Source organism: Gymnoscopelus microlampas (assembly GCF_963454915.1).
Source record: "Gymnoscopelus microlampas genome assembly, chromosome: 18".
Lineage (NCBI taxonomy): Eukaryota > Metazoa > Chordata > Actinopteri > Myctophiformes > Myctophidae > Gymnoscopelus > Gymnoscopelus microlampas.
The window spans coordinates 25,807,762-25,824,428 of NC_139955.1; the positions used below are offsets into that span (position 1 = coordinate 25,807,762).

General features: G+C 44.8%; 1 protein-coding gene across 2 annotated transcripts in view; it reads left to right on the forward strand.

The window, feature by feature from the left end:
* The first annotated feature begins 104 nt into the window (after positions 1 to 104).
* LOC311034151 (serine/threonine-protein phosphatase 2A 55 kDa regulatory subunit B gamma isoform) overlaps positions 105 to 16,667 on the forward strand; it is a 36,442-nt gene continuing 19,879 nt past the window's right edge. The window contains exons 1-3 of one of the 2 annotated variants that reach the window (XM_084041903.1): positions 105 to 216; positions 773 to 1,163; positions 6,796 to 6,953. In XM_084041903.1, the coding sequence (XP_083898029.1) occupies positions 6,872 to 6,953 (82 nt within the window). In that variant the 5' untranslated portion in view covers positions 105 to 216; positions 773 to 1,163; positions 6,796 to 6,871. The remainder of the gene's footprint in view (positions 217 to 772; positions 1,164 to 6,795; positions 6,954 to 16,667) is intronic. The other variant, XM_084041904.1, reaches the window with a different exon arrangement.

Sequence of the window (16,667 nt, forward strand, 5' to 3'; positions counted from 1 at the left end):
ACTGGAACAGCTGAGCAGCCCACAGAAGAAGAGAGAGGGAGGGAGGGAGGGAGAAAGAGAGGGAGGGAGAGAGACAGAGAGAGAGAGAGAGGGAGGGAGAAACGGAGAGAGAGAGAGGGAGGGAGAGACCTATTTACTGAAAGAGAGGCAGAGAGGGATGTTTTTTGCGGTGAATCCACTGAGAGACTACCTGACCAGAGGCTGCCGTGTGTGTCGGTGAGTGTGTCCGTCCGTGTATTTGTGTGTCTGTCCTTATTAGTGTCTGTGTGTGTGCGTGTGTCTATGTATGAGTGTGTGTGAGTGTGTGTGGTGTGTGGTGTGTGTGTGTGTGTGTGTGTGTGTGTGTGTGTGTTCACCGCAGCAGAAGCAGCAGCAGCAGCACTGCAGAGACACAGTCCAGGGGCTCTGCTCATCACCCCCCCCCCTACTTCTCCTCTCCTCCTTTTCTCCTCTCCTACTCCCATTCTGGATGAACCATATGGAAGTACGGATTGCTTCCTTGATCTGTAACCACAGATCTGTATGTGTGTGTGTGTGTGTGTGTGTGTGTGTGTGTGTCTGAGAGAGAGATCGATCAGATGGGGTCTGTCTCAACAGACCGAGGCAAAACAGCTGATAAGGAAGACAAAAGGAGACTTTGATTTACCTCACCTCACAAGTGATGTCCCTTTACGAGGCTCCTCGAGTGCCCAGTGAAATAAATCAAATGCACCCCCAGGCTTCTGGTGGTACCACTGTGAAACCTTACATAACCTTTACGTGTTTTGCCCAGGTTTGTATCGGGCCCCCTGCTGCCACCCCAGGAGTAGCCTCTGTGGAAGTCCCTGCTCAGCCAACCAACCATCCTTCTTTCCTCACACCCGCAACGCTCCCTTTTCCGACCGGAACCCCCCCCCCCCTTCTCAGTCACAGAGCGGCTAGGATGTCTGGCTCTGTGCCCCTGTGCTGAGGAGGCATCGGGTGGGCAGCAGCATGGGCACTGAGCTGGCCAGGACCCCCAACACCACCACCGTCACCCCTACCACCGATCTGCTGCCATCACCGCCAGGCTGCCCCTCCGGGACGGGCACTCCCCCCAGCCCCGCTGATGGGCGAAGACACTGACGCCAGCTCGACGCTCAACCACCGCGGCTTCCTCCCCGACCACAACTATGTGACTGAAGGTAAGAGGAGCGAGGCCGGAGTGTGTAAATATGTGGGGTGTGTTTGTATGTGCATTGCCTCTTCATCTGATGTCCGTTTGTGGCTGTGTGCTTGAATCTAGTTATATTGCCACCGTCTTAGTGTATTCTTGCCTATAGGCATGTAATGTGCGTGTGTGTTGTGTAGAGTCAGACAAAACGATCCCTTTGCCCTGGGTGAACCTTATACCTTAAGCTCAGTGAAGACCTCTCCTCCCTTGCACTCCTTCCATCCTAGTTTCATGCAATCTCACTTTCCCTCCCGTCTCTGTGTTCTGTGGTTGTGTAACGATTTACCTTGTGCAACACCGTTTTCCTGTTACACAGCAGGAAATAATTGATCTACTGTATGTGTATGGAGAGAGAGAGAGAGAGAGGGAGAGAGGGAGAGGGAGAGAAGGAGAGAGAGAATGAGAGTGTGAGTGGCTTTTCCCCATGATTAGCAGAGGAACCAGAAATATATTTTCAAGAAGGCAAGGCAGGTTTATTTGTATAGCACATTTACATACTCAGACACACATGCGAGTATGTTTGCATGAACACATGCAAAAGTCACACACACACACACACACACACACACACACACACACACACACACACACACACACACACACACGCCTTGATGTCAGACTGAAATTGACCGTAGTTTATAAAGCAAGCCAGTGGCACACTCATTATCTCTGAATTCCACTGGTTAGTCTCATAAGCCAGATGGATTATAACCACAGACAATCACCCTTTCCCCTTCATCTGCTAATCTCACCTACACCTTACCCCACCTGTTTGCCTGTCTGTTTGTCTGTCTCACTTGACTACCTGTCTGTCTGCTTACATTCAGCTCATGGCACTCTACCTCAGAGACCAAACCAGAGGATTATCATTAAGGGGGATGTGAATGTGCTGTGAACTCATTTGTGATCTCATTTCACTACAGAAGGCGGAGTAATGTTTCCTGTGTCTGTGCTGTAATGCGATTTCTCTTATGCAGACGCACAGAGTTGTACAATGCAATTCAATACTGAAGCTTGTGATCTTTCTCCACGTGGATGTGTGACAACGTGTGTGTGTGTGTGTGTGTGTGTGTGTGCGTGTGGGCGTGCTCGCTCAATGGTGTATCATGGTGTACGTTTTGTCTGTGTTCATGTTTGTCTATTTCTATTTCTGTACAATGTACCTAGTAAAAGTAAAGTCTTAATTGAATGAACACTATTTAGGTCTATTTCTGCACTCTCATAGTCAGTTATTTTATGTACAGTATACAGTATATCCATACATGTGGATTCTCTGTATCATATCATAGGTGTGTTTGGTCATGTGTTCTCCTTCAGAACAAAATGTGTTGTTGTGGCACGAAATCCATTATTAACTATCAACATCCATCCACCGTTGCCGTAGCAACAGCCCACGATGATAAACATGGTGTTCCATGGTAGTCCTGCATGATTGGCAGGTTGGCTCCACCCACCAATAATAGCCATATTAATTATTGCTCACATCTCGCGACAGACACAGCCCACTATTCCGGTTGAATAACTGATGAGCACGGCCACGGACTAAGGAAGGCACGCTGACACACACACAAATGCGCGCACACACACAGGGAGACAGACACGCACGCATGCACACACACGCACACGCACACGCACACACACACACACACACACACACACACACACACACACACACACACACACACACACACACACACACACACACATCCACTCTCTCGCTCTCTTTTTTATTGGTCTCATGGACACATACTGGAGGCCATAGTGAAAAGGGATGGTTGTTTTTAAGTACAGAAACAAAATTACCAGAGATTCTGAACAAGCCCAGAGGCACTCCCATGAGAGCACGCCTAATGAAGACCGCCGTCAGTCACACACATACAATGTGTTTCACCATTTGCCTCTCCATCTCCATTCCTCTACCCCTACCTATTCTCTGTGTTCACCCCATCCCCCACCCACCCCCATCCCTCTCTCTGACCATCCCTCCTCCATCCCTCCATCTCTCCCTCCCCCAGCCATTCTCTAATATGCATCTTCTCCAACCATTGCCTGGTGCTGAAGTGGTGCGTCTGCCAAACAATTATCTAACAGCACTGTAAAGCCTGCTCAAACAAAGTGTGTGTGTGTGTGTGTGTGTGTGTGTGTGTGTGTGTGTGTGTGTGTGTGTGTGTGTGTGTGTGTGTGTGTGTGTGTGTGTGTGTGTGTGTGTGTGTGTGTGTGTGTGTGTGTGTGTGTGTGTGTGTGTGTGTGTGTGCGTGCGTGCGTGCGTGCGTGTGGAGGAGAGTGATGGAGAGCGTGTCCTGTTATCTTCAGGTACATCTTAGGGTTAGCTTCCGTGTGTGTGAGCAGAGTATGTTTTGTTTTAGCACAGGCCTTTATGGTGTATGTATTTGTATATGTGTGGGACGGTGTTCGTGTATACACAACGGTGTGTTTTTTAGGGCCTCCCGTGTTTTTTTTCTTTTTTTTTTTTAAATGTTCAGAACCCAAGATATCATGATTTGAAGATTTGCTGCTCCATTCACTTCTTGTTTAACATCTTACTGAAAAAGGCTGTAACTTTTTTTTACATTGTATTTTTGGCTCTGGCACCAAACTGCCAGAAATAAGTCAGGCACTGAATGAGTTAATGTAAAGTGCATTGCTGGCTAGCTAGATAACTTTAGCCTGTTATTTACCCACCTAGTCAGGGCTGACTGTTTATATGTTGCTTAGCAGCATTCCCTGTGATGGAGTCCTGAAAAAACGGTATTTGTTGGCGGAGCCAAATAAACAAAAGTAGACAAAATGATAAACTGTTATTAATTGAATGTGATATTGCTTGATTATATCAGGGTTTTTTTTTTACCCAGGGGGTGTTCGCTGAGAACAAATTGTCTTTTTCAGGAACGCCCTGCTTCACACTCACATTAACCCTGAGGCAAGACCTGAGGCTGATTCTACAAATCTAAACCAGTAGTTCTGAAACTTTTTGGTGCCATGGACCCCCAAATTGATATATATACATCTGAAAATATTTTGTGCCTGTGACACTTTCAAGATTAAAAACAAATAGCAGATTTACAAGCTCGCAGTGTGGCACGAAGTTACGCGCTGTGAGCTTGTATATCTGCTATTTTTGAGAACCTGTCACGGTTTGAGTCAGGGCAGATTGTAGGACCGAAGTGCAGGAGAGACGGAGGCAGAAGTAAGTGCTGAACTCAAGACAGGATCACACATAACAGTTTAACAATGAACTAGCAACCAAACACTGGGAACAGGGAGGTATAAATACACAAGGACTAACTAGACACAGGTGAACACAACTGGACAATCAACACTGGGATCTAACAGGCAAACACAACACAGGTGACTAGGGTTACAATAATTACAGGGAGGCGAGACAAGACAGGTAACAGTGACTAAGCACAACAGGAAACAAGACCACAAAATAAGGTACAAGATTGTAAAGCAAAACCAAACACGGAAACAAGGACTGCAACTTACTTCAGAATAACAGAACATACAAATGGAACGACACCACATAACAGTCCTAATAAGTCTATGACCTTATAAGGGCAGCAAAGGTCCAAGGACTGAGAAATACAGTCGAAGTCCACGGCCCGAGGAGCGGACCGTGACAGAACCACTGTTCTAAACCACTGTTTAATCCTATATATTAGGGGTGGGATGATATGGGTATCTCACGATACGATATCTGTGGCGATATTAGGCCCTCGATAACAATAATATCACGATATTCGATATATTGCGATAGCACAATATATTGCATGAAATTTCACCAACGATATATCAGGATAGTCCTTCATAAACACATAAAATAGCACCAAACAGCTCAAAATCATCATTACACAAATACAGAGTCGGAAAAAAAACGTATCACAAACGAAAAAAATAAAACGTTTTTATTTTAATTTTTTTATATCGATATTTTTCGGCAGTATATCGATTATTTATCGCGGGAGAAAGTATCGTGGTATCGTCCCACCCCTACTATATATATATATATATATATATATATATATATATATAGCTAAAATCTAAAATGACACAGATGCTTTCCCGGTTCTAATGGGTTTGAACCTGGGAGCTGCCCAGTACAACCCCAGTCTCATGAACCGCTTTTCCTTAGCGCTGTGTACCTGGACAGCAAAAAGCTTAGCTTTAAACCTCCCAAAAGCGGAACCAAGAAGCTAGTGCACTATCGTCCAGCCAATCACAGCCCCCCTCTCCCCCCATTTCTCCGCCCACCTCTCCAGGGACAGAAAATGTTTCTCTGGTCTGTCAGTGACGGATCGCACCGCATTAAAACCTGGAAATACTGCAACACAAATATTTTTTTTACTTGTTAATTTGTGTATATAACATTTAGATTCCCCAGCGAATTCTCTTAGTTACACCAAAACTGTTCTTGTGAAGCAGTTGGTTTAAGCTTACTTATTAAGATGATGAAAATCGCTAGTGACATTTCTCCCTGCCTGTCTGTCTGTGTGCTGGGCTCCATTGAGCTGCGGCGGTCACTCTGAACGGCACTCCAGTCTCCTCTGTGCCCAGACAGCAGTGTACTCGGAGTGAGGAAAAAGTACAGACTGCTCGTTTAGTGTAATTTGGCAGATTATTTATAAACAATCTATTAATTATTGCAGATAAATTGGTAATGTGATCAAACTTCAATTCCTTTCCCATCTACAGCTGTTATTTTACATTTAAAAATGCGCTCCTGTCCTTACAGTCTGTTTGCTCACCACAATAAGCAGACACACACACTGATACAGGAGTAACAGCTGTCACTCATAACCTCGGACACGCTCAATTAGTGCTTTTAACGCCATGCTTAGCTTCATGCTTTTGCGCCACGCTTTTATATATGAACACAGCGTTATACTGTTGGCCACTGAGCAGCGCCACTGGAGCAGTTGGGCGTTCAGTGCCTTGCTCAAGGGAACTTAGTGGCCCTTTAGCGGTGTTGGGGAGGGGCAAGTGGTGGCCATTCACTTCCCCACACCGATTTTTCCTGCTGATTCGAACCTTCTTTTGGTTACAAACTCGCTGCTCTAACCTTTAGGCCACCGCTGCCCCCGGTATGATGTTCTGAAGGAGGTATACTGTACAGTAGTACTGTGTATTTGCTGTCTCACAAGTGAAAATTCTGTTGTTGATTACAAGGGAGAAAGTGATATGGCCTATATTCACTTCCTGGTTCTCTGTCTCTCTCTTTGCATCCTTTAGTGCAGCACCTTCAGGTTTACCTAAATGTGCATTAAGTCCAGACATGCATAACATACAGTAACATAACATAACATAACATAACAACATAACATGGCCTTTTGTTGAGTGTCTGTGCTATTCGCTGTGCTTCACTGTCTCTCGTCACCATATACACAACTTTCCCTAATACTGGGTTTGTGATTGTAGACGTATTATGAACAGTATGTACAGTAGACATGCTATTTGACACATTACCAGTTCTCTATGGTATATTCCAGTGGCCGATATGGTGACACAGTAACTCAGTCCCTCAACCCCACCTGCCCCCTCCTCCCCATCCTCCTATCCTCCCTCCCTTCCTCACCTCCCAACTCCCCCCATTGCTCCTCTTGCAGGGCTGCTCCTGGCTATAGCCTGAAGAGCTCCGCCCCATCCTGCCCACCCCTCTCCACCCTGGACTCCTCCCCCAGGATGTTGAACCCCATCCAGGTGCTGTGCTCCGACATCACTACCCTTTCTCTGGAGCCCGAGCCGTTTGCCTCTTACACTGAAGGTGTGTGCTCTATCCTCTTCTATCCCCGAATCCCACTATGCTGCCACACACAGATGTATGCTGCACTCCCATTGTGATGTGTGTGTGTGTATACGTAACCGTATACTGTATATATACCGTGTGTGTGTATATATATTTATATAGTATGTACATTTGTGTGTTTTGGAGGGAGTAGAGTATAAGTGTGCAAGTCTTTGGGTATTTGTGTGTATCTGTGATCTGTGGGTTTGTCTCGTCATCTGTAAATATCCCCTTGTTTTTCTTCTCTCTCAGCCTCTGTCGTACTTTGATCAAGCATGCGTGCGTGCGTTTGTGCGTGCGTGCGTGCATGCGTGCGTGAGCGCGCGCACACACTCACATGTAATCAGTTTCTTTAAATAGTTTGACCAGACAAAGCATCGTCTGTACTTCACAGAAGAGATGCCCTACTTCTCCCTTTGTCTGAGTCTAAGGAACACTCAACATACACGCACGCACGCACGCGCACACACACACACACACACACACAAACGCACCCATGCACGCACGCACACAAACGCACGCACACATACACACACACACACACACACACACACACACACACACACACACACACACACACACACACACACACACGCACACACACACGTAATTGCATACCAACCCTCACAAAAGCAGGCACACTCACATCAATTGGCCAAATATATGAGCACATACTGCCAGACACACAGTGCGGAAAATGGGGAAGAAGTCACAGAGAAGAGAGAGAGCAGGAGAGAGATAAGCCATTAAAAATGTTCTGAATATGGGATTACATATCAATGCTTCTGACTAGTTGACACATAATCTTAGCTTTCAACATAACCCCGGATAGACAGGGCGAGAAAGAACTAAGCTCTTAATCTCTTTAGGGTATGTTTATCACAAATCTGTGGGAAGCCCAAATTGATATTATGAAAACATTTCTCACTCACTGTGAATTGAATTCAAAATATGAAAATATCCTTTACTGTACATTAGAGTGCCCCTGGCTTGCACATACATACAGAAAGGTAATTCAGTGTGGCGGCCTTTGCTGTCAGGACCAAGGGGACAGCTTCCGAGTTGTAAATTGAGGCTAAAAGAGACAGTTCATATGAATGGCCTGTAGTCTCGCTGTTTCACCCCTGCTGGTGTCAGAAGTAATTAAGCTCCATTCAAGCGGATGGGTTTTTGCCGAACTTGATTTTATTACCTTAATAAACATTGTCATGAATACTATATGCTTCTAGTCACTAGTTTAAAGTCTTTCAATCACCATGATATGCGTTTTGGTAAATTATGGTCCAATTTATTTTAAAATTGATGTTAAAGTAGGGTATGCTGTAGGAGGGGCGTAGCTACCTTGTGATGATTTGATTGACAAGCTTCACAACCAATAACATTCATTCCCCACCCCCACTCTGGTCCCAACCAATAGCATTCTTTTCCGAGTGCATAGGATATAGAAAGGTGGCGGCTTTGAAATCGTTGAAAAATAGGCTTCATTTACGGTCTGTAGAGTCTATGGGTGTAACGTTGTCCATACTTTTTACTGTCTATGGTCAGGACCACCTGACGACAAGCGGTTCTTAGTGCTTGTTCAACATTCTGATGCTAGCTAAGTGGAAACTGTTCACTAATTTGGTGGTACGGCTCTCGATACAAAGGCAGAGCTTGCCCGGCCGTGGTCGCAGACTCTCAGTAGCGAGGTGAACAGATTGTGGTTAGGGTGGTGGTGAGTGTCCTTGATGATTGGTGACTAGACATTTGAGCCATTTATGTTTGCTTGAGGCTGGTTGGTTTGCTGGTTGGTTTGGGGGCGTGCACCCTGTCAAGTACTTGTACCCAGGTTGGGAACCACTGCTGTATATGACAGAATGTTTGTATATGCATTATGTTTTTAACACATTACCCGCCTTGATATTAAACATCGTTTTTGTTATCCCCTTGCCAGCGTAATAACCTTAAATAGACGATCCAAAGCTGTGTTAGAGCACCCCTTGTGGAATCATCATTAGGGAGGGTTTGTTTTTTTCAATCGAGATTTCAAATTTTGGATTTGGGTTTTTAGTAACACGAGAGCAATGGCTTCCATTATAGCACGCTAAATTTCCAGGAATAGAAAGCCTGCCGTTTCTATGGCTTGGACTCCCATCGATGATGTCACAGTTAGGCGGGTTTCTGAACTATCCACACAGCCCTCTGAGACACAGACTGAGTAGACAAAAATGGTACCATTTAATCAGCATTAGTCAGGACCAATTATATGAAGATATTGATTGGGTGAAGTCAATTATATTGAAAATGGTTGAAGTCGTCCGTTAAGTGGTTAATCAATTCGCTGATATAGATTTTCTTTTTTATATATATAAAAAACAACTCTTCTCGATATCTTATCGATAGAATTATCGCCAAGAAAATAATATGTAGGTCCCTACACGCATGTTAGCTGGCTTGTGTAGCTGTTCATAATCATTAGTCTCACACTAGCTCTTCCCCATTATAGTGTATGTTTGGTGGAATGTAGAGGTTCCCTGTTGGGCTAGACGTCCCTAATCCCTCCTCTCCACACGCACACACGGACACAAAACACCCATTTCTAGATATATCCTTAACTGCAGGACAGGGATCAATTTAAAATCTTCCTCCAGCAGTATCCCCCCTCCACTCTCTCTCTCTCTCTCTTTCCTCCTTCCTGTTATTTCTTTAGAGGGTAATTGAGTACACACACCTGTGCACACGTACACGGGAAATGGAGGTGCTTATGCTACAGTACACACACACACACACACACACACACACACACACACACACACACACACACACACACACACACACACACACACACACACACACACCTCCTGCTGAGCGCTGCTTTGTCCACGCTGTTAGGAGTGTGTTTTTGGCCGGGCATTAGGGTACTGTGTTTACTCAGACTGGAAATAAACTATAATTGGGACAGCAGGGTGCCTACCCTCTCACTACATGTCTTATAGTACCCCATTAACCAAAAAAAAAGAGACCCCCAAACCCCCTCCTTCTTCACCTACCCCACATCTCTCCACCACTTTATCTTTAAGCACAAAACACCGACCCCCTCCACCGCCCCTCTCTCTCTCTCTCTCCCTGTCTCCTCTGTGACTGTCTGCCTGCTTTCTGTTTTAATCAGGCCCTCAGCGGTGTGTTAGGATTCTATATCTTGCCCAATTTCCTGGCCACAGATGAGGCCTGCTCTCTTAATGTTCTCAGCAGAGACTCGCTGTTGAATAAAATAGTCTTTGATCCAAGGAAGTGACACTGTCCTTGTCACAGCGTGTGTGTGTGTGTGTGTGTGTGTGTGTGTGTGTGTGTGTGTGTGTGTGTGTGTGTGTGTGTGTGTGTGTGTGTGTGTGTGTGTGTGTGTGTGTGTGTGTGTGTGTGTGTGTGTGTGTGTGTGTGTGTGTGTGTGTGTGTGTGTGTGTGTGCGTGCGTGCGTGCGTGCGTGCGTGCGTGCGTGCGTGCGTGCGTGCGTGCGTGCGTGGCGCGCGCGCAGCCACACACTAATGCAGAGACAAAGTGAACCTACAAAGACAGAAAAGAGAGAGTGGTATGGAGAAAAAGAAAGCACAGGGAGAAGCGAGTGAAATGTGAGAGATGTATGGCAGGAGGAAGGGAGACAGACGCACAGACAATTACACACTGTAACATGAACTGGATGTTCATGTACTGTACTCTCTTCAACATGTACACACTGAAATGTATCCACAAACAAGATGAGGGAGAATACACAGCAGCAGTGGCGGAGGTAGGAGGTAGAGTGGCCGCTTGGGAATAGTTCGATCCCGTGTCCTTGAGCAAGATTCTGAAACCCTAACTGCTCCTGATGAGCCTTGCATGGTTGCCTCTGCCATCGATGTGTGAATGTGTGTAGGAATGGGTGAATGTAATGCACATTGTAAAGTGCTTTGGATAAAGGCGCTATATAAATGCACCATTTACCATTTACACAACAAACTGCATGCATGCATGCACATGAATACAGTGTGTTCCCTGCCTCTACAGTGGCAGGGAAGATGAGTCAGATGAGGCTGCTGATACTAATGGGCTGGCTGTCTGTGGTAAAGACAGAGGGCTACCTTGCTGTCGCATGCAGTACTCACACTTACTTGCTTTATTTGCATTCATCAATTAAATGATGCAGTTTCAAATATTATTGAGTTCCTGCATATCTTAAGGACACCAAAGGAGTATCATCTCTCTCCCACACAGCCTGGGTACTTACAGAATTACTCCAGAGATTGAGCAGAATCTTGCTAAATGGCCTTTTTCTTTGAAACACCAGGCCATTATTGGAGACCACAGACCTCTAATAATGATGGGAGAATGGGACGACGGAGAGAGTGTCCCTACTCTTCAGTCAGGGACTCTATTGTCATAGATTAGATCTAACCAGTTATTGCAACAAATTGAATACAGTTATACTTGGCGTTGATGGCTCAGCTCTTAATTAAGACGTTCACAAAATTTCAAAACCATGCCTCCATTGCTGTGAGTTCTCTCATCACTTAACAACAAGGCCGGCGTGCAGACAGCCATGCCTTGAGGCATGTGAGGCACTCCCGAGCCAGCCGATGGCCTTGCGCATCGATGATCACGCCATCTGAGTTAGCAAGCTATGGTAGATGCAATAGTTTATCAAACTGCACGTTAGCAGGTTAGTTAGCTAGCTAGCTACGTTATGTAAACAGACTGAGAGCATGGCTGTGACAGACAGACAGACATTTAACAAAATCAACCATGATACTGACCAGTGACCATGGTACTGACATGATATTGACATGATACTGACCATGATAATGACATGATACTAATATGATACTTACTGACCATGATATAACATGATACTGACCATGATACTGACATGATGCTGACATGGTACTGACCATGATACTGACATGATACTGACCATGATACTAACATGATACTGACTATGATATTGACATGATACTTACATGATACTGACTTGATACTGACTTGATACTGACTTTATACTGACTATGATACTGACCCTGATACTGGCAATAATACTGACCATGATACTGACATGATACTGACCATGATACTTACATGATACTGACTTTATACTGACTATGATACTTACATGATACTGGCAATAATACTGACCATGATACTGACATGATACTGACCATGATACTGACAATAATACTGACCATGATACTGACATGATACTGACCATGATACTGACCATGATACTGGCAATAATACTGACCATGATACTGACATGATACTGACAATAATACTGACCATGATACTGACATGATACTGACTATGATACTGACCCTGATACTGGCAATAATACTGACCATGATACTGACCATGATACTGACATGATACTGACCATGATACTGGCAATAATACTGACCATGATACTGACCATGATACTGACATGATACTGACCATGATACTGACATGATACTGACCATGATACTGGCAATAATACTGACCATGATACTGATATGATACTGACCCTGATACTGGCAATAATACTGACCATGATACTGACCATGATACTGATATGATACTGACCATGATACTGACCATGATACTGACCATGATACTGATATGATACTGACCCTAAAGCTGACAATAATACTGACCATGATACTGATATGATACTGACCATGATACTGACTATGATACTGACCATGATACTGACCATGATACTGACCATGATACTGACTATGATACTGACCATGATACTGACCATGATACTGACCATGATACTGACCATGATACTGACTATGATACTGACTATGATACTGACCATGATACTGATATGATACTGACCATGATACTGATATGATACTGACCCTAATGCTGACAATAATACTGACCATGATACTGATATGATACTGACCATGATACTGACTATGATACTGACCATGATATTGACATGATGCACAGGTCTCTTCCAAAAGTTGTTTTGATCCGGTGGCCTGTAAAATGCTCTGACTAATATGGGTTTGGATTTCAATAAGATGTCCACCAATATAGCCTCAGTGTGAACCACCTCCATAAAGTGTGTGATAAACCATTTTAGCCATTAATACCCCTGCTCAGTCCACCCACCCTTTATACTGCCCTGGCTTCCCCCAGGTTCCCGGTCCTCGGCTGGCTATTTCCACCCAGCTGGACATTGTATACGCTTGTGGAACACCCTGATACAGATCTATCTGTTAGTTTTTTGTTTTGAATCAGCAATTATTTTTGGATGCTTTGTCTCCCAATTAAAGCATTATGCCAATTCCTGAATTCCACATATTTCTGTGTAGTCACTGCTGCTACTGGCTCACCTGCCTGGGTAGAGACCCCGTAGGCCATAGGCCCCTATACTGTAGGAGTCGCTGGTGCAGCGACAAAGATCGCCCACCCCGCCCTTCCATGAACACTGCTTTGTTGTGTCATTATGTTCATGTGGACGCTCGACGAAGGATTCGAACAAATAGTCTCCGCGGTGGTGGACAGGAATTTTTCTCTGTGCCACCCAAGTGCTCTCAGATCTACAGTATCTTTATCTGAATACAGAGACAGGAAAAGAGAGATAGACTGTAGATAGAGGCTGAGAGACAAGAATAATGGCGACAGACAGAGGAAGGAAGAAGAGGAGGAGACTACGAGAGGTGGTGTTAAGCCTGAGTTACACTCGATTGCGTATCGTGTCACTCACCAAAAATAGCAGATCTACAGATCTACTATCTGCTATTTTTGGTGCGTAACTAACACTGGCATAGCGTAAACACACAGTGCTCCCATTGAGAACGTATGCTGCGCTCAGGAAAAAAACACTTTGGTTGGCAAAGCCCCTTATAAGAGACAGAAAGAGGGAAAGAGTGAGCATACTGTATTGTGTGCTGCTCCTGTGGTTTTGCTTAGCTTAGCTCTTTCTCAGAGACTGAACTGACACTGTTGTATTCTCACTGTGCTCTCAAATTTGCGCACACATTTGAAGTGTCGCACACACACACACACACACACACACACACACACACACACACACACACACACACACACACACACACACACATTTATAAATTGAAGTGTGTCCTTTTTATGTTCAACACTTTATTTGGTGAAGTGTGTCCTTAAATGAGTGTGTGCACTCTCATTTGCCGCTTTTCGAAAATGCTATGGTGTACAGTACTGTATGTGCGAGTGCGTTTGTGTGTTTGAGTGCACGTAGGCTTGCGTGTATTTGTATGTGCAAGTACTCATGTGTCCTTTTTTTTCATCAGCCACATAAACACTAAACAAAATCTTGTGCATGAGTAAAGAACCGACCCATTTTTACGCAGTTAAGTTGACACAGAGGATTTTGCAGCGTGTGTAGTCCTTCATTGCAGCAGTGAGTGGCCGTGCTTTGGATCACGGCACATGTCCTGCTATTACCTCAGAATGTCCGTGTTAGGGGACAGAGCTGCAGCAGTAATTACTTCACCATGTCCACTGTTCCTGGGTGGATTGGATTGATGAATTCCACTTCCTTCCTCCACCAGCGGAACGCTTAACCGTCACTACTACTGCTGCTGCCGCCGGTGGGCTAAGCCTGTTGCCACGGCAACCCCACGTTCACCAGAGGAACCCCCTCCTCCACCCATCCGCCTCTCCCCCACCCCACCCCTCCGTCGTTCCATTCTCCCACCACCGTCATACGTGTACACTGACATGCAGCCAAAACCACTGTATCGTGTGGGGGGTGGATGAGAGAGAGAGAGAGAGAGAGAGAGAGGGGGGGGGGCTGCAGGTGTAAGAGAAATGAAAGGTACAGGGATGATATGGGCAGAGAGCAGCCCAAACAGAAAGGCAAAATTGAAAAATGTTGAGAGAGATTTGCAGGAAAGAAGAAACCTCGATGGAGTAAGGGGAGAGAAATAGAGGAACAGAGTGAACAAGGTTCTGTGGTGGGTAGTGGCGCTAATAGACACAGGGAGACCGACTCGTACCTGCCCCCATCATTCTCTCTCTCTCTCCCTCTCTCCACCCCCCCCCCCCCCTCTCTCTCTCTCTCTCAAGGCTATCACAGACAGTCAAGGCTCAAAGTGTTGAATCACTCAGCCTCTCAATAAATATAACCTCTGCTCTCCTACCATTGTTACGACTGGCAGTGACTAAACCCATGTCCCTTTCTCTTGAATCTGAAGCTCTGTGGACTGAGACAACCTCCAGAATTTGTGTCGATCTTTCAAAATATTGGAAAGAAAGTTATGATAATTATGAATAGTTTAATAAGGAAAGGTAGGGGGGTGAGACGATAGTTGTGTTGTCTGGTTCACCGAAGGTAGTTTTGTGTAGAACATTGAGCCAGGTGTGGGGGGTCTGTGTTCGAATGGATACAATGTACTTATTATTTAGTCACAAGCTCTTGTTAGTACTTTTAAAATGGTTAAATATTTATAAACCCGCAGACACACTTAACCACTTTCATCCTGGCATCCCTATTTTGGGCATGTTATTATAGCGGAACATTTCCTGAATCTTTGCACCACTGTCGTACAATGAAGTACAAAATGACAAATGGCATTACTTCATGAAAAAACTTAAAAGTTGAAATATGGAGATACAAGGTTTCTGCTCAACAGTGATGATATCAAAGTCTTGACATTGTGTCAGACTGTGTTGTCAATGGGAGACAGGTCTGATATCATCTCATATCACATTGTTGCTGTCGGGCAGAAACCTTTGTATCTCCATGTTTCAACTTTTAATGTTTTTTTTTGTTGTAAATGAATGCCTTACTTCGTCATACTACAGTGTCACACCAAAGTAAAAAGAAACAGCTGATCTACAAGCTCAAAATGCATCGCGATGCGTTGTGAGCTTGTAGATCTGCCGTGGGTTTTATAAATTTAACCAATGAAAAGTATTAACAAGATCTTGTGACTAAATAATAACGACCATGGATCCATTGGAACACAGGTTAGTTTTTAGCCGCATGCTGAAAAGCATAGCGGGTCTATATTCAGTCTGACTCTAACCCGACAGATCTCCGACATGTATTCATGTTTGCAACACTTTTTTTGCGTGATTGGCTGTCGTTTAAGCCAATGGGATACTCGTCCTCCCAAGCTATGGGACTAGACACGCCTCTCTCAGTGGATTCGTCTGAGCGCTAGCCGAATTTGGCTAATAGTTAGCTTGTATGCTTGTATGATGTTACTAACTGTTTTTAGCCAAACGCGGTAATGTCCACTCTCCATTAGTTCTCGACGCAAGTTGCGTTATTAATCCCGTAATTTTCATGTATTGTACATCCCAAAATCAAATGTATGAACCATGTCAGAGAGAGTAAAAAAAAAAGTGTTAAAAGTGATTCTGGGCGAGGTAAACAGAACACTCGCCCCAAAACACACTCACCCCCATTCATTTCGCGGACAGAGGCCGCCGGATTAGACCCGGGCGAGTGTGTTTGGGGACGAGCGTTCTTGTAATCCATTTCCGCATATGTAGCCATGGTTCACATTCGTGTTTCAGGGCTACTGCCTACCGCATGATGCATCCATATCAAGGGCCCTTTTAATACAAAAACCCACGGCAATTTCGGTCTACAGTACACCAGCCTTCAACAATAGTGTACATTCAGTGGTCAGGTTCGTTCAGAAATCAATTGAAGAACGCAGGAGCGAGTTTTCCATATATAGCAAGCCACGCGCGAGAACG